The sequence below is a fragment of the Oncorhynchus clarkii genome, chromosome 4 (genome assembly GCF_045791955.1).
Source record: "Oncorhynchus clarkii lewisi isolate Uvic-CL-2024 chromosome 4, UVic_Ocla_1.0, whole genome shotgun sequence".
NCBI lineage: Eukaryota > Metazoa > Chordata > Actinopteri > Salmoniformes > Salmonidae > Oncorhynchus > Oncorhynchus clarkii.
Genome location: NC_092150.1, coordinates 41,759,647 through 41,779,231, shown reverse-complemented (window position 1 = coordinate 41,779,231; position 19,585 = coordinate 41,759,647). Strand labels below are relative to the sequence as shown.

The following is a 19,585-nucleotide window of genomic DNA, read 5'->3' as shown; positions in this document are numbered from 1 at the left end:
GTGGTTTATGGATATTAAACGACACCGTTGTAAACCAGTTTTCACTCTCCTGCGCCTGACTTCTCTGCCGCCAGTACGCACCTCACTACATATCGTTCATCAGGGGTGGATTTTTCTTTTTCTTTATTGTGACAAATGATGATGGAAACTGTGTTTAAAAAAATAATAATTATGATTGCCAAATCATTTTAAAGGTACGACGCGGGCATTTGACTATTAAGTTCCACTCCACATTTAATTATAAATGCCTACTGCTTGCAAAATAAAAATGTTCAAATATACAAATTATGTTTCTTTGCAGCACAAGGATTGTCCTGACTTTCAAGAAGACATGAATTGCTTCATCTTGCTTTTCTGGTTGGCTGGCAAGTTTCACCATCCAATTGTTGCAGCCTGGCCTCAAAGACTAGACGATGCCGATGTACCAAGTCTGGAACAAACAGGAGCCTGAACAGCTTCTACCCCCAAACCATAAGACTACGAAATAGTTAATCAAGTAGCTACCCGGACTATCTGCATTGACTCTTTTTTGCACAAACTCTTGTGATTTATCACATACACTGCTGCCACTGTTTATTATCTATACTGCTGCATAGTCACTTTACCCTTACAGTACCTATATGTACATACAGTACCTCTACCTCAATTACCTCGTACCTCTGCACATCGACTCGGTACTGGTACCCTGTGTATATAGCCAAGTTATCGTTACTCATTGTGTATTTATTCCTTGTGTTATTATTTTTCTATATTTTTCTCTTTGCATTGTTGGGAAGGGCCCTTTTAAGTAAGGCAAGGTGACTTAAGCCCAAAATGAAGGAGGGAGGTTGGTCGGGGAGGGTGGGTACCATGTTCAAATCACATCACGGACAACTTGAGGATATTAGCAACTTTGCAAATACGTACTAATTTTAGCTCATTTGCAACTACTTAGCATGTCAACTAACCCTTCCCCTAACCCTAATGCTAACACTAATTCCTAATCCTAACCTTAACTCCAACCTAAACCCTAACCCCTAGCCAAGCTAACATTAGCCACCAAGCCACCAAGCTAACGTTAGACACAACAAATTACAATTTGTAATATATAAGTATTGCAATTGGCATATTGTACAACTTGCAATTCTTAACATATCATACAAATTGTAATTTGGAACATATGAATTGGATGATGGACATCCACAAATGAATACAAAACCATAAGAAATGGAACATATCATACTAATTTTAGTGTCACAGATTTACATTTACTATGTTACGTCTACCCCTAAGTCCAGGTTGCAGCCAACATTTCAGATCTGCTGGAGTGCACGTTTGTAACGATGTGCGCTGAGAGTCGGGAAGCAAGTTCAGGGAGTGAGTGTTTGAATAAATAAAAGAAACAATGAACACGAAACACAAACAATGCACCAACATGAAAACAGAATCGATAACACCTAAGGAAAGAACCAAGGGGAGTGTCATGACTGGCCTCTGAGGATCAGGTTACAGTGTATCACAGTTCTACAGAGATATCTCTCCTTCCCGCAAGGGGGGAGAGGCATGGTGGGGGGTTTTATGACCTCACACCCATCGAGTCAATAACACTTGAGGAAAGAACCAAGTGGAGTGACTGAAATAGGGGAGGTAATCAAGAAAGTGATGGAGTCCAGGTGAGTGTCATGAGGTGCAGGTGCACGTAACGATGGGGGCAGGTGTGCATGACGATTAGACAACTGGCGACAACGAGCGCCAGAGAGGAGGAGCGGGAGTAGACGTGACAGTCACTCCCCCTCCTCCTCTCTGGCGCTCATTGTCACCAGTTGACTTATTATTACGCACACCTGCCACCATCGTTACACGCACCTCCGCCTCATGAGACTCACCTGGACTCCATCACTTCTATGATTACCTCCCCTATATCTGTCACTCCCTTTGGTTCTTACCCCAGGCGGTATTAGTCCAGATGCTATTCTTGTTTTGTATTGTTCCATGTTCTATTTAATTTTAAATTCACCCCCTGTACTTTCTTCCTGACTCCCAGCGTCTGCGTTACAGCACCAAATGTCCCAGATTGGTGTAGCGAAAAATATGTTTTTCTAATCAGGTCCCATGGCTTTAAAACACTCCCGAAAAAACTCCTGGGCTTCGGGAGGTTGAAAACCCTGTCAAGTTGCAGCAACCTTCTACTTGTTCATATGAATTATATTTTTAAGAAGGACTAGGAGGGTTTCCTATACACAGTCACAGAGAAAACAACATAATTGGACAATAAAACTGACAGGGCTGAGATTTTCTTAAGAGCGATTTTCAGTCTCCCGGTCTGACAAACACCTCTGGGATTCCCTTCATAATCTGTGATAGTTTGGCAAACCCTGACACATCTGACGAGCGTCAGAGCCGGCGTAGTAGGATTCAGTCTTCGTCCAGTATTAATATTTTGACTGTTTGATGGCTCGTCAGAGGTCGTAGCGGGTTTTATTATAAGCTTCCATATTAGTGTCCCTCTCGTTGAAACCGGCAGCTGTAGCCTTTAGCTCAGTGCGGATGTCAGAGGAAGGCAAGTCATAGACTGCTCTCTGTGCTACCGCAGAGCAAGCAGTACCGGTGCACCAAGCCTGGAACCAACACCTGAACAGTCTCCACCCCCAAGCCATGAATCTGCAAAATTGTTTAAATAATTAACCAATAGCTTTCCGGACTATCTGCATTGACCGTTTACTCTTGACCGCTGCTACTAGTCACATTAATCCTACTTACATGTACATATCTACCTCAATTACCTCATAGGCCTACCCCTGCACATTGACTCGGTATTGGTACCCCATATATATAACTAAGTTATTATTCATCATTGTGTATTTATTCCATTCCTCATGTTATTATTTTTCTATTATTTATCTTTTTCTCTCTCTGCATTGTTGGGAAGGGCCTGTTTACGAAGCGATTTGATTTGAGTCTGTGAATGCAAAGGTAGGCATAGGAACACTGAGCAGAGCAGTAAAAGCTTATAGGCTAACATTATTTTAGGAACGTAGCCATACATTAGGCCTAGTACGAAATCCATGTTTGTCAAATGTAAAAGGTAAATCTGTTATTATAACATTTAATTCATAGAATAAACTAGTAAAAAGTAATATCATTCGAAAACCCATGTGATCCTTTTTTGCTCTCTCATGGATGAGTCTTTGTCATGCGCGCAATGGTCCTCACCCGCGCGCGAATGTACTTGGGTCCTGGGTCCGGCTTCCTTTGATCTCGGTGCACGTGCACAGACGAAGTGCATAATATGACGCATGTGAAATCAGCCAGCATTTATTGGACCGTGGGGGCCACTGGCAGCTACGGACCAATTATAACGAACTGAAAGCATCAGCCGCTTTTGTACATTTCGCGGATTCCGTGAGATATTCGCTACCTTGCTTGGAGAGATTCGGTTGGATGATACAGTATTAATGGTTAGTAACGGGAAGATTCCAACGTGAGGATTCCCCCGTGATAAATCAGTATGGATTGGACAGTGTCAGAAAGCACTTTGAGAGGAATTGAAAGGTAATATAGGCTATGCCATCTAATCAGTCATTGCAATGCTGTAAATATATGATTGATGATTCAACTGAGAAGATATTCATTGCATTACAAAGTCATCTGTGAGTGGATTGCAATTAGTTTTTTCATGCAAAGATGCTCTTTTGAAAATTATATATTTTGCACTCTGAAATGCAGAACAATAATGTTCTCCTAATTTAGCAACATTAGGATTGTGCCCAATGTGGTTGTGCAAGTTTGGAAGCTACATGAAGAGTGTTTCTTGTTGTAAATATTGACATCTTCAAAAATGTGTCCAGTTGACAGCTGCTATCTATCTCTTGCATTTTGTCATTACATTCCTTGTCCTCATCTAAAAAGGTACACTAGCATAGACTATATTCAAAATAACGTTGCATTATTATGCAGATGAATTGTTGTATAAAAGGAGCATTAATATCGTTTTGAGTGATATAGTGGCTTCCCTAAGCCATATATAGTTTACTGGCACACTGGGCTAAAGCACTCAGGTCATGCTGTTCCAATGGTGTATGTGTATTCACTCTGGTGTTGTCAGTACTAGATGGGAGGTTTAAGAACAGGGGTCTTGTCTGTTTGTCTAACCCATGGCCATTTGATTTCTGATGTACTTTGACCTGGTCTGGCCCCTCTACCAGCTAATCTTGGAACCCAGAACCCTAGCCTATCGACTGCTTGCTCCCCTTGTTTAGGGCCTATATCAATCCAGCAATCAATTAGTCGATTGATTGTGGGGTCTACAGGTGATAACTGTCGTCAGACTTTAAAAGGAGTATGTTTCCATTAATGACCCCCCCCCCCCCCCCCCATTATATTTAAACCTTATTTGAAAAATCGATCGGTGATACTTATTGAACTGCCAAGCTTACATTTTGACAGTTGGCGCAAACCTTGATGCAAACCTTGTTGTTGTACACGTGTTGTCATCATCGTAGCTAGCACACCCATTACAGCTGTGTGCCACACATTGGAAGTGTTAAAAGCTCTCATTAGCAGCTTGTAAAAACGTGACACAATGAATTAGACAGTCGGCTACATCTCCCCCTCTATCAACACAGGGAAGGTAGCAGGAACAGACCTAGCTGGTTCTAATCAGTAGGCGCCAAGTGAGCCATCCCATCGACTGTTTGTCTGGGCTTCATTCAGTACAGATGGCCAGACACACAGCTGAGCTCAACTCAGAGAAGGATATTATCTACTGTACTCAGATCAGGTGTGTGTGTGTGTGGGGGGGCTTGTAGTGAAACATATGATGTGTGTGGGCTTGTAGTAAAACGTGTTTGTGTGCTGCCAATGATGCTTGATGGCAACATATCGGAACTGCACTGTCTGACTCCAGCACATAGAAATATAATAACATAGAATATAACCTCATTCTGTTTCTATGGTCCAGACCAGAGCCATATATGCAATAGTATTATGGGTTTGGTCCAGACTGTCATTTTTCATGGCAGTGTCACTCTGAATCCACACTTATTAGCTTCTTGAATAGGACCTTGTTCTTTTTCTGGAACCTTTTGGTGACTCAAGGTTTTCTGTCTGTCAGTGGGCTGCTGTCATAGCAGCTGGTTCAGAGCAGCTGTTTAAACACAGTAGGAGAGGTGATGGGGAAGAGGGAGGGGGAAGGAAAGAATGGGGGAGGGAAGGGAGGGGGTTGAGTGGTCGGGGTATTTACAGTGACCTTGTTGTAGTAGAGCCAGACCAATACATTACTCCCTCTCTCTCTCTTTCTCTCTCTCTTTAGATTTCTTTATTTCTCTCTCTCTCTCTCTCTTACGACAGATCATAGGTTGATTTGCACTGTCTGAACTTTCTCAGTGCAATGACTGATCAGTCATTTTGGTCCCATTTATTGAACCGATGTTGGTTCAATGAATCATGATGTCATGTATTTGAGAATCAACCAAAGGTCAGTAGTGTACCTCTTGTCCTGAATTGACCTGACCTGGTATTGGATACTCTTCTCGGAGCTATGTGTGAGATTTCCCATGGCCAGCAGAAAAACTGCAGGCAGGGAGTGTAACCATGATTGGGATGAAATCAATAGTTATGATGATGACGACAATGTCTGCAACGCAAATGACGTTGCCAGTCACGAAAGGAAAGAAAGAGTTAAAGGAAGGGGAAAAACCACAAGACACGTTAAATCACATACACAGTGAGGTGTTTTGATGGTTACATAACATGATAACAGCCCAGCACAAAACAGTGCAAATAAATCACAACGTTCTCCTCCTCCTCCCCTGTACAGACATGCAGTGCAGCAGTGGCATAGCTATCTGGAGCATGCCCAAGCTGCATGTGGGAGCCTCCTCCCACATGCAGCTTGGGGGGGGGGGGGGGGGGTTGAGAGAGGAGGGAGACAGACACAAAGAGAGAGATAAGGAGAGCTAGAGGGTGAAGGGTGGATGAGGGGTCGTGTGTGTGTGTGTGTGTGTGTGTGTGTGTGTGTGTGTGTGTGTGTGTGTGTGTGTGTGTGTGAGAGAGAATATTCATAATATGCATATTCTAATTGACTGCTCCCCCCCAAATATACAGTGAGGGAAAAAAGTATTCGAACCCCTGCTGATTCTGTATGTTTGCCCACTGACAAAGAAATGATCAGTCTATAATTTTAATGGTAGGTTTATTTGAACAGTGAGAGACAGAATAACAACAAAAAAATTCAGAAAAACGCATGTCAATAATGTTATAAATTGATTAGCATTTTAATGAGGGAAATAAGTATTTGATCCCTCGGCAAAACATGATTTAGTACTTGGTGGCAAAACCCTTTTTGGCAATCACAGAGGTCAGACATTTCTTGTAGTTGGCCACCAGGTTTGCACACATCTCAGGAGGGATTTTGTCCCACTCCTCTTTGCAGATCTTCTCCAAGTCATTAATGTTTCGAGGCTGACGTTTGGCAACTCGAAGCTTCAGCTCCCTCCACAGATTTTCTATGGGATTAACGTCTGGAGACTGGCTAGGCCACTCCAGGACCTTAATGTGCTTCTTCTTGAGCCACTCGTTTGCCTTGGGTCATTGTTTTGGGTCATTGTCATGCTGGAATACCCATCCATGACCCATTTTCAATGCCCTGGCTGAGGGAATCCAAGATTTGACGGTACATGGCCCCGTCCATCGTCCCTTTGATGCGGTGAAGTTGTCCTGTCCCCTTAGCAGAAAAACACCCCCAAAGCATAATGTTTCCACCTCCATGTTTGACGGTGGGGATGGTGTTCTTGGGGTCATAGGCAGCGTTCCTCCTCCAAACACGGCGAGTTGAGTTGATGCCAAAGAGCTCCATTTTGGTCTCATCTGACCACAATACTTTCACCCAGTTGTCCTCTGAATCATTCAGATGTTTATTGGCAAACTTCAGACGGGCAGACGGGTATGTGCTTTCTTGAGCAGGGGGATCTTGCGGGCGCTGCAGGATTTCAGTCCTTCACGGCGTAGTGTGTCACAAATTATTTTCTTGGTGACTATGGTCCCAGCTGCCTTGAGATCATTGACAAGATCCTCCCGTGTAGTTCTGGGCTGATTCCTCACCGTTCTCATGATCATTGCAACTCCACGAGGTGAGATCTTGCATGGAGCCCCAGGCCGAGGGAAATTGACAGTTCTTTTGTGTTTCTTCCATTTGCGAATAATCGCACCAACTGTTGTCACCTTCACACCAAGCTGCTTGGCGATGGTCTTGTAGCCCATTCCAGCCTTGTGTAGGTCTACAATCTTGTCCCTGACATCCTTGGAGAGCTCTTTGGTCTTGGCCATGGTGGAGAGTTTGGAATCTGATTGATTGATTGCTTCTGTGGACAGGTGTCTTTTATACAGGTAACAAACAGAGATTAGGAGCACTAGCTTTAAGAGTGTGCTCCTAATCTCAGCTCGTTACCTGTATAAAAGACACCTGGGAGCCAGAAATCTTTCTGATTGAGAGGGGGTCAAATACTTATTACCCTCATTAAAATGCAAATCAATGTATAACTTTTTTTGTTGTTATTCTGTTATTCTGTCTCTCACTGTTCAAATAAACCTACCATTAAAATTATAGACGGATCATTTCTTTGTCAGTGGGCAAACGTACAAAATCAGCAGGGGATCAAATACTTTTTCCCTCACTGTAGCTCCAGCTCTGACCACACCCTAATATTTTGATCAACATTTCCATGGAATGGCATTCACCCTCTGTTGGAATAAACCCAATGGAATGAACCCCTTTGTCTTCTCAACAGTTGTATCAGTATAGCGTGCTTAGGTGACAGCCATAGCGTCTCTTAGCCCCATGACAAAAGACATGATAAAAGGTGAAGAATAAATTGCAGGTTTTTCACCCGTAAGGTATCTATAGTGAAAGGTTTCTTTAGAGCGACACCAAAGATCTGAAACCTAGTCGGCGCATGACTTGCAGTGGAGCATCCAGCGATCAATGTTTTCAGTTGGAGAGGAGATCATCTCCTGATCCCCTGTTTTACCTGCAGCCTCTCTGAACCTGTCTTGTTTCATACACACACACACACACACACACACACACATACATACATACATACATACATACATACATACAGTGGGGCAAAAAAGTATTTAGTTATCCACCAATTGTGCAAGTTCTCCCACTTAAAATGATGAGAGGCCTGTAATTTTCATCATAGGTACACTTCAACTGTGACAGACAAAATGAGGGAAAAAAATCCAGAAAATCACATTGTAGGATTTTTTATGAATTTATATGCAAATTATGGTGGAAAATAAGTATTTGGTATTTTGGCCCATTCCTCCATGCAGATCTCCTCTAGAGCAGTGATGTTTTGGGGCTGTTGCTGGGCAACACAGACTTTCAACTCCCTCCAAAGATTTTCTATTGGGTTGAGATCTGGAGACTGGCTAGGCCACTCCAGGACCTTGAAATGCTTCTTACGAAGCCACTCCTTCGTTGCCCGGACGGTGTGTTTGGGATCATTGTCATGCTGAAAGACCCAGCCACGTTTAATCTTCAATGCCCTTGCTGATGGATGGAGGTTTTCACTCAAAATCTCACGATACATGGTCCCATTCATTCTTTCCTTTACACGGATCAGTCGTCCTGGTCCCTTTGCAGAAAAACAGCCCCAAAGTATGTTTCCACCCCCATGCTTCACAGTAGGTATGGTGTTCTTTGGATGCCACTCAGCATTCTTTGTCCTCCAAACACGACGAGTTGAGTTTTTACCAAAAAGTTATATTTTGGTTTCATCTGACCATATGACATTCTCCCAATCTTCTTCTGGATCATCCAAATGCTCTCTAGCAAACTTCAGACGGGCCTGGACATGTACTGGCTTAAGCAGGGGGACACGTCTGGCATTGCAGGATTTGAGTCCCTGGCGGCGTAGTGTGTTACTGATGGTAGGCTTTGTTACTTTGGTCCCAGCTCTCTGCAGGTCATTCACTAGGTCCCCCCGTGTGGTTCTGTGATTTTTGCTCACCGTTCTTGTGATCATTTTGACCCCACAGGGTGAGATCTTGCGTGGAGCCCCAGATTGAGGGAGATTATCAGTGGATTTGTATGTCTTCCATTTCCTAATAATTGCTCCCACAGTTGATTTCTTCAAACCAAGCTGCTTACCTATTGCAGATTCAGTCTTCCCAGCCTGGTGCAGGTTTACAATATTGTTTCTGGTGTCCTTTGACAGCTTTTTGGTCTTGGCCATAGTGGAGTTTGGAGTGTGATTGTTTGAGGTTGTGGACAGGTGTCTTTTATACTGATAACAAGTTCAAACAGGTGCCATTAACACAGGTAACGAGTGGAGGACAGAGGAGCCTCTTAAAGAAGAAGTTACAGGTCTGTGAGAGCCAGAAATCTTGCTTGTTTGTAGGTGACCAAATACTTATTTTCCACCATAATTTGCAAATAAATTCATAAAAAACCTACAATGTGATTTTCTGGATTTTTTTTCTCATTTTGTCTGTCATAGTTGAAGTGTACCTATGATGAAAATTACAGGCCTCTCTCATCTTTTTAAGTGGGAGAACTTGCACAATTGGTGGCTGAATAAATACTTTTTTGCCCCACTGCCTCATACTGAATTGCCTGTTTGGTCGGGAGTGTGCTGGAACAGATCTGTCTTTCATGCTGAACCAGAAGCACACACACACTTTACCTCTTCCTCCCTCTCTCTATCTGAGAGTTTGTGTACCTTTGCTCTGGTGCTGTTTTCCACTACTCCTCCCTGTGTGTGTGTGTGTGTGTGTGTGTGTGTGTGTGTGTGTGTGTGTGTGGAGAGGACCTGTGTGCTTCACTGGAATCCTGTCTTTCTCTGGCTGGCCTGCCACGTCAAATGACATGTCCTCAGGGAGCTGTGTGGCCGAACAGCCTGGCTGCGGTCTCTAGTCTGGGGGTCTGTACAGGAACAGGACTGGCTCTTACTGAGGTCTGAGGAGGACAACACTGATCTCAACTGAACTGGAGTAGCCATTGAGGAGATACTACTGCTCTGGAGGAATCTTATGGGATACCCTGCTTCTTGAATCCTGTGGAATCGTCCCAGTGCTTTTTTTAGTCTGTTTTATTTTGATTTACTGTGAACCGTTGGTTGGTTGGTTTGGCTTGGATATGAATGGTTTTCTGTACAGGGGCAGGTAAGGTGTTCACTCTGCTGCCAATGATATACACTCCCCTACATATTTATTTGGAGAGGGAAGCTAAAACTTTGAATTTGCCTCATAGAATATTTTTCTGAACACTTCGACATTAGTGTGGATGCTACCATTATTACGGATAATCATGATTGAATCGTGAACAATGATGAATGAGAAAGTTACAGAGGCATAAAGATCATACCCCCCCCCCAAAAAAAATGCTAACCTCTCACCGTTACCAATAACAGGGGAGGTTCAATATATTGATGGGCTATGATCTTTATGCCTGTAACTTTTGGTAGCAACCACATTGATGTAGAAGTTTTCAGAAACATATTCTATTCTTATTTACAATAAGTGACTCGAAATTGACACAATCAATTATTTCCCAATAATTTATATTGGGCACAACATAATCCGAAACACAACCAAAAGAAACGCCAAAGGTATCCAACAAGTTTGAAGACTCGCAATCAAATGGGGGGACTACATACATAACGTGCATACATTTTTTAACGGTAAAACAGATAGGTATGAAAATACCCTCAAATAAAAGGTGACATTCTGTACTGTCGCCTCAAATAAAACATTTCATCTCAAATCCTAAATGCTGGAGTATAGAGCCAAATAACAATGTACAGTACATGTGGACTTGGCTGAATAACTAGTTGTAGGTTTAAGTCGTGTGTAGCTGGTATGTGTTTTTTAAAGGAAAATCAAAATGTATTTTTACAGTTTGTCTTTGAGCAGCTTGGTGTGCTTCTGTTTGTTTTGAAGGCGTTGTGTTGTTGTGTTGATCTAAGGCTATCAATATACTGTATTATGTAATCAAAGTAATCACTCTCATGGGAGAACAGACAACCCATATCATCAGGTTTTTTTGGTTAGTCATTAGTCACAACACTGATTGGATGATTAGTTTACTGGGAAAGTTTGTTCCTATAGGAAGGACTACATTGAATGACAAATAGAAACACTAGTGACAGCAATACACATGGAAAATCCCAAATTGTATTGATGTAATCATAATGAAATGAAATTATGTATACTCAATATTTTGTTCACCGTGTTGATTACTCTGACTTCCCTGTTGGTCCCTGTGGCAGGTGCTGATGAGTAAGGGCTTTTTAAGTTCAGCTTTGTGGGAAGACAGACCTGCTGTTGTTGTTGTAGTAACAGTGACCTGGTGGTCTGTCTGTCTGAATAGTTATTAGGCTTCTTCCACGGCTAGAACTAACACACACACACTCAGATGCTGCCAGCTGTTCCCCCAGGAGCAAGGTTAGGAGAGGTGTTGGCCGGGGTAGGCCGTCATTGTAAATAAGAATTTGTTCTTAACTGACTTGCCTAGTTAAATAAATAAATACAAATAGAAGTGTGTGGTTTAAAAATCAGAAAATGTGCTTGCTACATGTGTGTGAACACATTCAGCTCAACCCAGTCTCTACTCCACTGCTCACTCTGTTCCACATAGTTTAATCACTAGTGTTATTTCATTAGTAGGGAGTAGGCACAATAGTTTTTCCTGATCACATGACCCGAACCAGGAAATACTTTCTGGCCCTACTCTCAGCTCAAACAGTTTTAGCACTTTTTTGTTAGTTTTGGATGTGAGTAAAACTATATTCCAGTCTATCCGAGGTAATAAAAACCGGATGTTCGATGTTATGTGTGTTTGACTAAAAAAACTCTGTTTCAGGCACTATGCTGGTGATCGGCAGGCCCGGACCAAGAGTATAGGACACATGACTGGTAAGTGGAGATTCACACTGGCTCTGTCATTTATCACACACACACAATATTCCATTCACGTTCTGTGACTGTCTCTCTCTCTCTCCCTCTCTCTCTCTCTCTTTCTTGCACTAAAATTGACTTTTCACCCTCTCTTTCTATCCTGCTGTTTTTCTCCCTTCCTGTTTGGTCAAACACACCTCTTACACCTCTTACTATATAACTCTTTTTAACTCTTTATTTATTAACCCACCCAGCCCATACAAGGACATGTCTAGACCATACGGCTGTTATTAAAGACACTTAACAACTATTGCCTCTGTGAATTACTCTGAGTACAAAAAAGTGTTAGAATGTGTTTGGATGTGCCCCCTTCCTAGTTCCTGTGTGTACACGTTTGGCACAGTGCAGTCGTCAATCATATGGGTGTTGTATAGTTTCTCGTAGCCTGGCCTGGCCTGTGTACCAGCAGTTACACTTTAGGCCCGGGTCCAGGACATCTTCTGTAGCCTAGCCTACACTCTACACAATGCAACGCTCTTTAATAATCTGTAATGAGCTCCTACTGCGATTTTAAAGAACTGTCAGACGTTTCAGCTCTGCCAATGGTTCTGTGATTAAGCCCCTCAGGACCTAACCCCGCATCTCCCCACTCATTCTATACCCCCCTCCAAAATCTGCCAAACACCCATTCTCAAGGAACAAAACACACATTATTGTATCCCTGTGTGGTTTTCCTGGGAATGATCCTGGTATTTAGTCGTTTTAAAGAGAAGTTTGGCATTAGGCCGTTTGGAGCAGTTTCAGCTGTAACGGACCATACCATGTTGGCTAAGTACTTAACAGGGCCCAGGGGTGATACAGTGCATTCAGAAAGTATTCAGACCCCTTCACTTTTTCCATATTTTGTTACGTTACAGACTTATTTTAAGGCGTATTAAATGAAACATGTTCCTCATCAATCAACATACAATACCCCATAATGACAAAGGGAAAACAGCTTTTGAGACATTTTTGTACATTTTATAAAAAATATAACACAGAAAAAAACTTATTTACCAAAGTATTCAGACTCTTTGCTATGAGACTCGAAAATGAGCACAGGTGCACCTTGTTTCCATTGATCATCCATGAGATGTTTCTACAACTTTATTGGAGTTCAACTGTGTTCAATTCAATTGATTGGACATGGTTTGGAAAGGCACACACTTGTCTATATAAGGTACCACAGTTGACAGTGCATGTCAGAGCAAAAACCAAGCCATGAGGTCCAAGGAATTGTTCGTAGAGCTCCGAGAAAGCATTGAGTCGAGGCACAGATCTGGGGAAGGGTACCGAAACATTTCTAGCAGCATTGAAGGTCCCCGAGAACACAGTGGAAGAAGTTTGGAACCACCAAGACTCTTCCTAGAGTTGGCCGCCCGGCCAACGGGGGAGAGCAATCGGGGGAGAAGGGCCTTGTTCAGGGAGGTGACTAAGAACCCGATGGTCACTCTGACAGAGCTCCAGAGTTCCTCTGTGGAGATGTAAGAACCTTCAAGAAGGACAACCATCTCTGCAGCACTCCACTAATCAGGCCTTTATGGTAGAGGGGCCAGACAAAGTCTGTTCCTCAGTAAAAAGCACATGACAGCTAGGGCTGTTATGGTGACCGTACTACCGCTGCATGATAATGGTCCATTCTAAATCAAAGCTAATTTCACACATATATTATTTAGTATATGTAAAGACAAGATTAAATCAAGAATAGTCTGATGGGTGACAATATTAGCCTATCACTTGTGAATGATATATTATCACTTGTGAATTATGCCTAGCATAAGGCAAGAAACAGTGCTTTTTTAATGCAACTTTTTCAAATTATAATTGCACGCCTGATGTAGGCTAGCCCATAGGCCTAAATGTTTTGATGATATTTGTATCACAGCTAAAGTGGCCACTTAACTTCTTAAAATGAAGCACAATGATCCGGAGTGTGTGAGTTTTGAAATGGGGGAAGATCATTTTCACCATAAAAAATCCACCTTTTTAATAAAAGCATTACATGCATAATCGCATTTGCGGTCACTTTTGAGAATGGCGTTTTTCTGCTAATGGAACATTTGCGCTTATAGCCTACTGCTGTGTGTGCATTGCTGTGCTTATATTTTGAAAAAATAGCCTAATAGTTTATCAACATTTTAAGCTAAACATTCTGATCTGTTGCGTCAGGCTCATTGCTTAAAACAGTATTTCTTTATGCTAGCGGTTATATTAATTTGGGATCTATTGCATCCCACAACTGTCCCAGACTATGTTTGGAATATATTTTTCTTGCACAGAGAGAAATAAATAGTAGATTGACATAGGCTAGTGCTGTGGGGATGTTTTTCAGCGGCAGGTACTGGGAGACTAATCAGGATCGAGGGAAAGATGAATGGAGGAAAGTATAGAGAGATCCATGATGAAAACCTGCTCCAGAGCGTTCAGGACCTCAGACGGGGGCAATGGTTCACCTTCCAACAGGACAATGACCCTAAGCACACAGCCAAGAAAACGCAGGAGTGGCTTCGGGAGAAGTCTCTGAATGTCCTTGAGTGGCCCAGCCAGAGCCCGGACTTGAACCCGATCGAACATCTCTGGAGAGACCTGAAAATATCTGTGCAGCGACGCTCCCCATCCAACCTGACAGAGTTTGAGAGGATCTGCAGAGAAGATGAGGGGAAAATCCCCAAATACAGGTGTGCCAGACGTCATACCCAAGAAGACTCGAGGCTCTAATCGCTGCCAAATGTGCTTCAACAAAGTACTGACTAAGGCATCTGAATACTTATGTAAATATGATATTTCCATTATTTTTTTTATCAGCAAAAGTTTCTTAAAACTAGTCTTTGCTTTTTCATTATGTATCGTGTGTAGATTGATGAGAAAAAATTGTATTTCATAAATTTCAGAATAAAGCTGTAACGTAACAAAATGTGGAAAAAGTCAAGGGGTCTGAATACTTTCCGAATGCACTGTATATAAAACACTAATAGGAATTTAATGAGACAACGTAAGTTCCACACCGTTACTAAGGCCGGGATTCAAGTAATTGCAGATTGTGACTTTTCAGGATAGCTGCAACACACATGCTGTTGTTTTGCAAGTCAATCACACTTCTGCAAAGTGCAAATCAATTCACTTGATCCTAAAAACCCTGTTAAGAGTTCTGACTGAGCGATGGCCTGGTGAGAATCCAGAGGTGTTTTTCTTAAAACTAAATACTATTTTTTTTTTACCTGACAATTATTGCAGCTTTCAGGTGTTTCATTTTATTTTTTCCAGATTTCTTGTGTAATGAGACAGAGAACGGCCCTCCTCCTCCTCTCCAGACCCACAGCCTCAGAGAGTTTGAACAGGTAAGGGCTTGTCTTCCTCTCTCCTATTCTTATGGTCTGGTACAGTGTGGTAGTCAGTGGAAAGAGGTGTTCAGGCCTGTCAGAATTGTCTGACAACGTGTTTTTAGGTGGGTTGGTGATGATCATGTGGTAACGGAACCTCTGACTATGAGTCAAGAAGACTATGGGTAAAAAAGATTCCGGTCTCCTGTAACTTCCCCCAATCCATATCTTTGCTCTCCTCACCTTATCCTTCCTGCATAATGGCCACGTAGAACTGGACTGTAAATAGCCCATAGCCTCAAGCACACAAGTAGAGGAATCTAAATATATGATATTGTGTTAATGATGCAGTGTAGCGCTGGTATACTACTATACAGTAAGTGGTGTTTATGGTTGTTGATGGAAGAGGTTGGTTTCTCTCTCCTCTAGTGCTCAGACATTGTAATAGGTTCTGGGCTGAGCGCCAGGCTATTATGGTTCTGATATAACTCTAGAGGTGCTTGCTTCAATTACCATCGTCTTGGCGAAGGACAGGACTCCAGGGGAGGGAGGAATGGGGAATCTGTGATTTGATATGGGGGTTAGGGGGAAAACGTGGTAGTGGGGGCTGGATGGTTGAAGTAACGTCAATAGGGAGGGATAACAGTGTAAGGGTGATTTTGCCTGGAGGTTACAGGGTCGTGGTTTGTTTGGGGGTTAATCATTTTGGAAACCAGGAAGCCATCGCCTGCAGTCTGATCACTCGGTGTAATCCAAGGCTCGCTTTCCCCAATGAAGTCGACCGTGTAGCAGAGTCCCCAAACCAATCTAGGACAACGCATTGAATCCTGGGAAGTGACGTGGGGGGCTGACTGATCCAGTGTGTTGGCTTCTGGAGGCGACTCCGGCTGCCTTTTGAAGTCTGTCTGCAGCCTGCAACTGGCTGCTTCATAGAGGGGATAGGATTAATCACGCGATGCAGATGCTCGAAAACCAGACCCTTGGCAACGGAGACTCTTAAGCTAGAGCATTTGAAAAGCAATGCGGGCATCTAGAGAGACTACTATACAGATACAGACCCAGTTACTGGGAGGAGAACTATGCTAACTCGGTCTCAGGCTGGACACACACTGGTACTGCATTTGGACTGGAGAAGATAAAAGTAGAGACAGAGAACAGTGGGGACAAATTTCAGTTCAGGGAATGTAATTTCCTGAGAGAACCTAGATAGCAAATCTTGTACCATATGCTCTGGGTGGTAACAATGTATTTTGAATGCCAGGGTTTGGGTTGTCAAGACGGTTGCCTCCACCATTGGGGTTTTGTTTGCATGTAATTTCATATGCATAATATTGACAACAGAAACCACTGATTCATTAAAACGGCTTCACTATGTCAGTCATAGTAACAGCAGGTTCAATCTGTTAAATACACCTCTTTCTCTAAATATATTTTTTTTATCAAACTTTCTGTGTCACTGGAGGTGCTATAGCAGTGATGGTGATTTAGCAGTGATGGTGATTTAATATAACACAGTATCTCTGTTGAATTGAATGTGTGTTTTTTTCCACTAAGCTCACTGTAGAGCAACAGAGACTAGTGCTGTTGTCTTAGCGGAGGGATCTGAGAAAATATATATCAGGTTACAGAACGGCCTGTGTGTGTGTGTGTGTGTGTGTTTGTGTGTCCATGCGTGCGTAAGTTTGTCTTCTTTCCAAATTTGTGTCAGTTTAAAGAGTCAATCTTTCCCCCTCTAGCTCAAAGAAACATGAACCTGCCAGACTAGCATTTGTAACTGTCAAACATCTCTGGACTACAATCCTGAGGTTTCAAGGGAAAAAAAGTCAGAAAGTCAAAATACCCTTTCTCAAATAGCATTTATTAGTCCATTTGAGAAATTGAAGGCATATGCCTGCCTATAAATGTGAATTCAAACCGACCACAGAAACACTTAAATTGATATAAGAGTTGGGTATAATTTAAACCATTAAAACCTCACGACAAATTACAATTGCTAATCTGTTATGTTGCCCTTAGCCTGAATGTGCCGTACTCCAAAACCACATTATATGAAAGGTCTTTTAAAGTAGAATTACTGTAGAGTGGAGTGGCAGCCGTATACAGTCTGTCTGCCATACACCCAAACAATCCCACCCAGACCCACAGCCCATAGAGTTCAAGGCGGCAGAATTCGGTGCCTTATTTTTCATTCTTAATCTCCATAGCTTGTTTTCTCTCTCTTTCGCTCTTTCTCTCTCTCTGTCTCTCTGTCTCTCTTTCTCTCTCTTTCTCTCTGTCTCTCTGTCTCTCTTTCTCTCTCTTTCTCTCTGTCTCTCTGTTTCTCTGTCTCTCTGTCTCTGTGTCTTGGTGTAGTTTTTGTTTGCCTTGTGAAAATAGGTCAGTGTTCTCGGTGACTAGCTAGCTGGCGCACGGCTCATATCAGCCCCCAACTTGTCGGATGGGAAGCCATCGCATCGTGAGCCCGTTTCTCTAGCTGCTCATTATAATGCTGTAGAATTTAGAGAGAGTGAAACACTGCTTGAAAGGTTATTGTTTAGTAGACAATGTTAATCACGAGTGACCTTCATATTTACAGTACACTCTAACAAAAAAAGGTGTAGGAGAACCCTTTGAATAACCATTTTTGGTTCCAGGTAGAACCCTTTTGGGTTCAATGTTAGAGCCCTTCTACATGGAACCCAAAAGGGTTATTCTATGGCGACGGTTGGATAACCCTTTCTTTTCCTAAGAGTGTATACAGCTGATTATATGATTATGACAAATGTTTTTATTCTGCTCTTAAATAACACTGGGGGAAAAAATATTCTCGAGGTTAGTAGTGTATTCATGTCAGTCTGTCTGTGTCCTGATTGAGCAGTCCGGTCTCTCAAGTTGTCCATATGCTTCCCAGACGAAACAGTTTTGTACACATATTATGACGACATTTTGGGATGTTTTTGTTAGTTTTGGACTCTGGTAAGGTTTTTTTGGGCTGTTTGGGCACACACAATTTTTTTATCGAGGTAAGCCGAAGTCTGTTTAGCTGAAGTCTACGCCCCTTTGTTAGTGATTGGTCAACAGAATGTTTTTTTTTTTATAAAGACTTTGTTTTCATTCAATGAGCGACGACTCGTTTTCATGCAATTTTTTTCAATGACAAATACTCCACCAAACATATTAGTTAGATGTAAAATTACGCGACTAAGATCTCCTCTGCAAAATTTCCGAATTAATGACCGATTTCTTGAGTTATCTTAGATTAATTCAGTCTATTTTGAGGTAGTGTATACCAGCTATGGCGTCTCCATGGACAAACAGTAATATTGCTGCTTTTTTCTTGTTTTTCAAGCAAAGGTCTTTTAAGGGAGTATGTGAGCACACTCATTTGGTTCGCCTAGCCGAGTTCGACTAGCCGAACTGAAGCATGCTCACCCCTATAGTCTTCCCTCCACTGATTAGGCTAGAGTTGTGTTCCCTTGCGCAGGCGAGACGACGCAACAACCAATGGGTAATTTCAAATGTGCATCCAGGTATACTTAGGTCAACTTATTTGAATGACATACTCTAAATAATATGATTTCGTACGTGATATAAACAAAGTGTGCTCTATTTGAAGTAGAAATGGACGATATACTTTATTACGTGAAACAAAACATTTAATCATTTTGAGACTGGTTGACTGCTATGTTAAACAACTGCTGTCATGGTTGCTTTGGTTGTCAATAGCCTTCTGGCTATTGTAGTATTTTGGCTGTAGAAAAACAGGAACCTCCCAGGTGAGACAGGCAGGAGCAACTACGGCTGCGCAATGAACAGTCTGGGGAGGAGAATGCACACTATGTCTTCATTCACACGTCGATATGGATCTCAGACCCGCTTCGCCCTTGGTAATTGGTGTGCTTACGACAGATGGATCAGGTTTCTGTGGAGCAGCAGCAGCACTCTGGCTGTGTGGCACAAGATCGATACATAGAGCCCAAACATCAGCTCGGCTCACCTTTCCAGCTCCCCGTGCTACATCCTCTCTCTAATATGTATGGTTCGCTCTTCTTCCCTTTTCTCTCTCTCTCTCTCTCTCCGTCTCTCTCATATAATAGAGAAAGAAAGAGAGAGAGGCCTACATTACCGTAGAGTGTTTAATAGTTCTCATGCCAGAGCTGTAAATCTGTGCTCCTCTCCAGTGGGTCAGAGATGTCATATTGAGCTGATCAGGATGTCGGTCAGGATGGAGGATAACTGCTGCCTTACACTAATCTGCCTCCTCACTCCCATAATGTTACTGTAAACTTCCTCCTCAGTACCATACTGTAGGTAATGGAGGTGGAAATAAACTGTTGTTTACTGTGAAACTGTACCACCAGTTC

The 19,585-nt window shown here is 42.5% G+C and overlaps 1 protein-coding gene across 9 annotated transcripts in view; it reads left to right on the top strand.

Annotated features, from left to right (window-relative positions):
- The first annotated feature begins 3,357 nt into the window (after positions 1 to 3,357).
- LOC139406820 (myomegalin-like) overlaps positions 3,358 to 19,585 on the top strand; it is a 115,541-nt gene continuing 99,313 nt past the window's right edge. For 7 of the 9 annotated variants that reach the window (XM_071149882.1, XM_071149881.1, XM_071149880.1 and 4 more), the window contains exons 1-3: positions 3,358 to 3,531; positions 11,849 to 11,901; positions 15,187 to 15,260. In XM_071149882.1, the coding sequence (XP_071005983.1) occupies positions 3,488 to 3,531; positions 11,849 to 11,901; positions 15,187 to 15,260 (171 nt within the window). In that variant the 5' untranslated portion in view covers positions 3,358 to 3,487. Of the gene's footprint in view, positions 3,532 to 9,819; positions 10,150 to 11,848; positions 11,902 to 15,186; positions 15,261 to 19,585 lie in introns of those variants that run through there. The other 2 variants (XM_071149883.1, XM_071149877.1) reach the window with 1 other exon arrangement.